Source organism: Electrona antarctica, assembly GCF_951216825.1.
Source record: "Electrona antarctica genome assembly, chromosome: 14".
Taxonomy (NCBI): Eukaryota; Metazoa; Chordata; class Actinopteri; order Myctophiformes; family Myctophidae; genus Electrona; species Electrona antarctica.
The window spans coordinates 46,174,808-46,181,550 of record NC_136795.1 but is presented as its reverse complement, the minus strand read 5'-3'; the positions used below and the strand labels follow the sequence as shown (position 1 = coordinate 46,181,550).

Genomic DNA, 6,743 nt, shown 5'->3' with positions numbered 1-6,743 from the left:
GGGCATTCGCTGCTATGGCTTGATTTTGCAGAATAAACTTCCACAGGAAATTAGGCAGACCGACCAACAATGGCCTTTAGCTAGAAGGAATGGACAGCTATAGTTTTTAAGCTTTCACTCTTAATTCTTTTAAACGTTTTAAATTCCTTCATTGAATTGACTTCATGTTTTTTTTTTTGGGGGGGGGTTTATGGGTTTTTTTGCGGCTTTCGCCTTTATTTTATATTTTTTTATGAAGGGACAGACAGTAGGCTGACAGGAAATGGGGAGAGAGATGGGGGGAGTGACATGCAGTAAAGGCCGTCGGGATCGGGAGTCGAACCCACGGCACACTGCCAGACTGGATTACCAGCCAAGGTGCCTGGACCACTGAGCCATGGCCCAGGCCTCATGTTTGTTTTTTTATGTCTGGGAATCACTTAGTAAACCTGTTTTTGAAAAGTTCTATACAAATAATCCTATATAGTCCCCCAGGGCTGATTCTTTGCCTCAAGACCAAATCTCGTCGTGGGAAAATAGCCGTTTGGAACGAATTCCGCTTCACTGTGCACAGCGGCCATTAATACCAGGGGTCAACGGTGTTACCTTTCTGGTCCTGTCGAAGCTTCAGCACAGTCTTCTCCAACAGCTCACAGCTGTCTTCAGTCTGCCGGAGGGCTGGGGGGGGGGGGGTGGACAAAGGGCAAAAGGTCACGAGGTCAAACACACACATAGTGATGTTCAACTTCACATCGTGGGTCAACTACACCCAAGGTCATGGTCCTCCTCCAGTGTTGACGCGTTTTTGAGCTTGTAGATCTGCTATTTTTTTGCTATATTCAAATTGAAATCTTGAATTATCTTTTGCTATTTTTGAATTGGAATCCTTTTTATGTCATTTCAAATGCCTTTAATTATACTTGTGTTGAGCATTGAGCTACTAAATTTAGACTGAAGTAATTAAAGCGGAGTCATGTTTGCATGTTGTGGAATTGTAAACAGCTGAAACCAATATTATATCAGTATTCTGACATTAACCTGAGGGCCACATTAAGTGAAGGTGGGGGGGCCGCATGTGGCCCCCCTGGGGCCGCCAGTTGCCCATGTATGGTATAGATACTAGCAACCATGCAACAGAACAGTATGTGAAAACATATATATTTGTCTTTTGTCTTACTATATATTTGTCTTGTTGGAATAATACTTGTAAATAAAACTAGAATTATATTTCAAATCTTGAAACATATATATATACGTAGAAGTGTAAGTGGTGCCTATAACGATGACACACGCATGTTCATTATTACTTCCACTGAACTCACTGAACTCACTCACGTAATTAACTTGACTGATGATTCATGTGCGATTATCCAACATCTGCATGGCTTATCCCATTCTGGACGGGAACCCCTTTTGGTGTTTTAAACTAAGCATTATGTTATACTTTAGCTATTGAAAAATAGCAGATCTACAAGCTCATAGCGCGCCACCGAGTGGCGCGCTACGAGCTTGTAGGTCTGCTATTTTTTGAAAAATCGTAAAAAATGCGGCACAGATGAATATATATTCTTTCAGAGCGAACGTTTCTTTTTATTTCGACGTCGGGCCTAAATGGCTTATATTACCGTGAGTAGCAGACAGATAAAATGCCATAATTGCAGCAGGAACTTGTTGGCAAAATGGAATGAGAGAAAACCTGCCCTGAAGACAAAGTGACATAACAGCACTGACTGGGAGGAACGGTGACACAGCGGTAATTATTACAGCACTGTGTCAGCTTGTGTATTTGAGATTTAAAAATTGCTGAGTAACTCCCGATGACAAAGACATGTTCCTTTGACACGACTTGTTATCATCAGTTCAGTGGGTTAATGACGGCTAATTGGATCCACCTGCTGCACCAGCAGACTCAATTAGGGAGGAGACCGGCGGCCTTTTGTAATCTCTCCTCTGGCAGCGCATTCAGGAACGCTGATTGCAGAGGCATGTACTGTACTGTACTGCACCATATATATCACATAATTGCGGCGCAAGCAAACAAACGCATTCGCAGTGCCTTGCCGAGGTTCATGTCGGCAGTTCCTGCACCTCAAAGATTTCCTAACTATCCGGCCGCCACCGCCAGCGTTAAACGGAGAATTCCATACTGTCTAGAAGGCTTTCTTACCTTTATTTGTAGTCGTTACGTCCCCACCAAAGAGGTCCAGGTGTTATTTGTAGTTGTTATGTCCCATAAGCCCTCAATGGGGGTTGGGTTGTTGTGCTAATTCGCTTATTTCCATCGAAATAAGTAGTAAAGTGTGCCGCTTGGGATACTATTTACATTATGAAGAGAGGATACAGTATATACAAAAGAAAAAGGTTTTTGAGCGATGGAAATAAGCGAATTAGCACAACACCCCATAGCCCCATTCAATTCAATGCAATTCAATGCAATTCATTGAGGGCTTATGCTAGGGGAAATAGCCAATAATGCACTTTTGCACAAAATAACACCTGGACCTCTTTGGTGGGGACGTAACAACTACAAATAAAGGTAAGAAAGCCTTTTAGTATGGAATTCTCCTTTAACACTGTGTGTGATTTGTCAGACACTCAATGCACGTTGTGATTCGTATCATTTTATTTCCGCACTCCCACGCCAGCATCGCACCGTTTTGAATAAAGGTTTGTCTGAGGAAGTTAGGAGGTACAAAGCTCAACGCCGCATACGGGCAGCTACTTGCAATCAGAACTGCAGCATCACTCCCGATCTTCCGCCGTAGTTTGAAAACCCACCTTTTCAGACTCCACCATGGCCCATAGCACTTACCCTACCCCCTTAGACAGCACTTTTTAGACTTGAAACAGACTTATAGCATGTCATGTAGACAGCACAATAACAGTACAGCATAGTATAATATATATGTATAGCTTATATGTATAGTGTCATTATATATAGATATGTTCTAGTTACGTTCTTAGCTTACGCATGTTTCTTGATAAATGCTTTTTATATATGTGATGTATTCCCATGCTTTTTGTTCTTGCTTAATGTAAATCGCTCTGGATTAAGAGCGTCTGCTAAATGCCTAAATTGTAAATTGTACTATAAGCTACAGGCTATCGTTCGTTTTTGATGCAAGAGAGAGACAGTGACGTGGCGATGCAAAGTGACGCCCCGGCGTTTGTAGCCGATACTGAATCTACAATCCGAGTTCAGCCGACTTCAAACTGCAGCTACAAAGTCGCAATACAACCAGGTGTTGCTTAACCCACTTCGACCTGGGAAGGATTCTACAAATGTCTTCTAAATCCTGACAGTTTTCTTGAAAAACCCATGTTTCTATGTCAGTCGTTCGCAAACATATTCATGTCAAAAACCCCCCCAAGATTATATGTAATTGGCTGAAAATATGTTGTTCCAGGGACCCCCCGCAGAAGCAGTTAAAAACGTTCGCTCTGAAAGAATATATCCAAGGATTTGCGCCACATTTTCACGATTTTTCAAAAATAACAGACCTATAAGCTCGTAGCGCACCACTCGGTGGCGTGCTATGAGCTTGTAGATCTGCTATTTTTCAATAGCTAAAGCATAACATAATGCTTTAAAACACCAAAAGGGGTTCCCGCCCAGAATGGGCAAACTGATTATTTCTTTAGCTTTATATTTTTCTCGCTCGTCTGACGCATGCTTGGGGTCAACACTTCCGGGTAGGTTCAATCCCTGGCCAGTGTTGTTTTCGTCGACTAAAACTAAGACGAAAAGTGTTCGTCGACCTTTTTTCCACTTGACGAAAACTGAATGGAAACTAAATGAAAACTAAGATATGATGACTAAAACTCAGACTAAATATACTGACAATTTCGTCGACAAATAAAAACTAGACTAAAATGTTAGGAAGGGACTAGTGGACAAGAGATCCAGTATAAGTCATTTTACACTTGGTTGCATGCTGAAAATAGCCGATCTACAAGCTCACAACGTGCCGCAGATCGTCTAATTTCAGCAAGTGTAAAATCAGTCATTACGACGGCATCAAGGCCCGCCAAAATACATTTTAGTCGACTAAATCAACTGTAGATTTAGTCGACCAAAATCTTATGACATTTAGTCGGCTAAAACTAGACTAACACTAAAACATTCCAGGTGACTAAAACTAAATGAGAACTATTCAAGAGACTATGGGCCCTATTATGCGTGTCTTAAGTACCAGGTCTTATGACTTAACTTAAGACCTGGAGGCGTGGTCAATGCTGTTTGGCCACTCAGAATAGCCAAATGGCATTGATCACGCCTCCTGTTCTTAAGTTAAGTAATAAGACCTGGTACTTAAGACATGCATAATAGGGCCCTATGACTGTCAACTAAAATCTTAATTTGCTGCCAAAAACGACACTGATCCCGGGGGCACAGCCAACTCAGCATTGGTAGCACAGCTTGGGTGTGGCAAGTCGTGCGGTAAGTACTTGGAGCTGATATTAGGTGTGGCACATCAACGGCAGAGTCACAGCTGAGGTTGTTTATGAGACACACCTTTGATAAGAGTGAGCACTGAGCAGTGTGAGGCTGGTCCAGGGTCAGATTTAACATACCTTTGATAACTCTGAGCACAGTGTGAGGCTGGTCCAGGGAGATGGCCAGGCCCAGAGCTTTCAGGTACTTCTTCTCGTGCAGTAAGTTGGACAACTCCTGCTGCCTGCACATGTAACACACGCACACACACACACATGCACGCACACACGCAAAAGAGGCGGAAGGATTATTTCAATTTATTTTCTTATATCCTTATTGCCTAACTTAGAACCTAGCAACAGAACCAAACAGTGACGTTATAGCTGAAAACGATTTGAAAATGGAATACGGAGAGCGCCCTTCAATATGGAAACGGAGAGCGCCCTGGATTAGGAGAGACGAGTCATTCTTTCCGCCGCGCTAACGGCTAGGTCAATGGTAAGCTAACAATTGCCTAGAGTGTAGCATACGGTAGCCGAAAGGCGAACTGACAAATAAAAAAAAAGGAAGAAATTCAGAATATTCGCCCCGTATCATTGAGGATGCGCTCACACGTCCTCACACGTCGGATGTACGCGTCGATTGGGACCCCTAGGACGTGTGGTGACGTCCTATGTACGGAAACGGTTAACCTGCACATACATCTATACATATGGTTTCGTGACACAGAAGGGCAAGTGGCAAAACTGGCTATACTCAAGTAGGACATTCATTTACGAAAAAAAACAACAAAAAGTTATAGTATAGAATATGGAGATGAGAGGTTTCTGCCCCGACAGTGAAATGAGAGATGGTGTTTTTGGGGGGGAACTCACTTGACGATCTGGCCTTCCATTTTAGCTTGTTCCTCTGCCAGCTCCACCTTGGTCACGTCCTACAGACACAGACACAACATGACCATGTTTAGATACAGCTCCACCTTGGTCACATCCTACAGACACAACATGACCATGTTTAGATAAGGCTCCACCTTGGTCACATCCTACAGACACAACATGACCATGTTTAGATAAGGCTCCACCTTGGTCACGTCCTACTGACACAGACACAACATGACCATGTTTAGATACAGCTCCACCTTGGTCACGTCCTACAGACAGAGACACAGACACAACATGACCATGTTTAGATACAGCTCCACCTTGGTCACGTCCTACAGACACAACATGAACATGTTTAGATACAGCTCCACCTTGGTCACGTCCTACAGACACAGACACAACATGACCATGTTTAGATACAGCTCCACCTTGGTCAAGTCCTACAGACACAGACACAACATGACCATGTTTAGATACAGCTCCACCTTGGTCAAGTCCTACAGACACAGCCACAACATGACCATGTTTAGATACAGCTCCACCTTGGTCACGTCCTACAGACAGACACAACATGACCATGTTTAGATCACACACACACACACACACACACACACACACACACACACACACACACAAACACACACTTCAGTCTATATTAGAAACTGAATGATGATAGTATTAGAATTCTATTGCCTTTTTTGTGTCCAATGTATTTGTAATTTTAGTTCATAAAGTTAACATAACTATAATTAAAGGGCATTTGAAATTAAATGAAAATGTTACTTTTCAGGATTCCAATTCAAAAATAGCAACAAAAAAAAATAGACGCTCAAAACGCGTCGCACTGCGACGCGTTTTGAGCTTGTAGATCAGCTATTTTTTGCTACGACCGTAAGCGTAATATGCAATGTGGCCCTTAGTGACCACACTGTATGGTAACTGAACTCCACACTGCTTTTGATTTATTTTCTTTTGTCTTTGTATATTAGTCTTTCTCATGTGCGATATTAGGTTGTTTTCTCTTTTCTGTATTTTTGCAGAATATTTTTTATTATTATTATTATTATTTTCTTTCCTGTTTTCTGTTTATCGTTTTGCTGTGTATACTTACCAGTACTATTTGCGACACACGCTTGTGAGCAACTTATGTGTATTTGTGTTGTCTTGTGAAAAAAGAAAATAGAAAAAAAAAGAACATTGACGTAGTGCTCATCATGTTTATGAAATCCCATTTGTCAATAGAATAAAATATAATTATAAATGTAGTGGCCCTCTCCACACCCCCTGGCCTAGTTGGATCAAAGTAGTGTTCTGTCAAATAGGGCATTCACTTCAAGTCATTTTTACTAGTTGACTAGTTGCCTAGTTTACTAGTCGACTAGTTGTTTAACCACCTATTTTTTGGGAAATAAATATTTGTACATTTAAAAACTGTGTACATTGGTGAC

The 6,743-nt window shown here is 41.9% G+C and overlaps 1 protein-coding gene across 1 annotated transcript in view; it reads right to left on the bottom strand.

Annotated features, from left to right (window-relative positions):
- Positions 1 to 6,743, bottom strand: part of tbl3 (transducin beta like 3) — a gene marked incomplete at its 3' end in the record, with an annotated part of 53,865 nt that overhangs the window by 4,237 nt on the left and 42,885 nt on the right. Inside the window, exons 18-20 of the mRNA XM_079520917.1 lie at positions 5,290 to 5,348; positions 4,555 to 4,658; positions 567 to 657 (exon numbers count right to left, since the gene is read on the bottom strand). Coding sequence (XP_079377043.1) covers positions 567 to 657; positions 4,555 to 4,658; positions 5,290 to 5,348 — 254 coding nt within the window. The remainder of the gene's footprint in view (positions 1 to 566; positions 658 to 4,554; positions 4,659 to 5,289; positions 5,349 to 6,743) is intronic.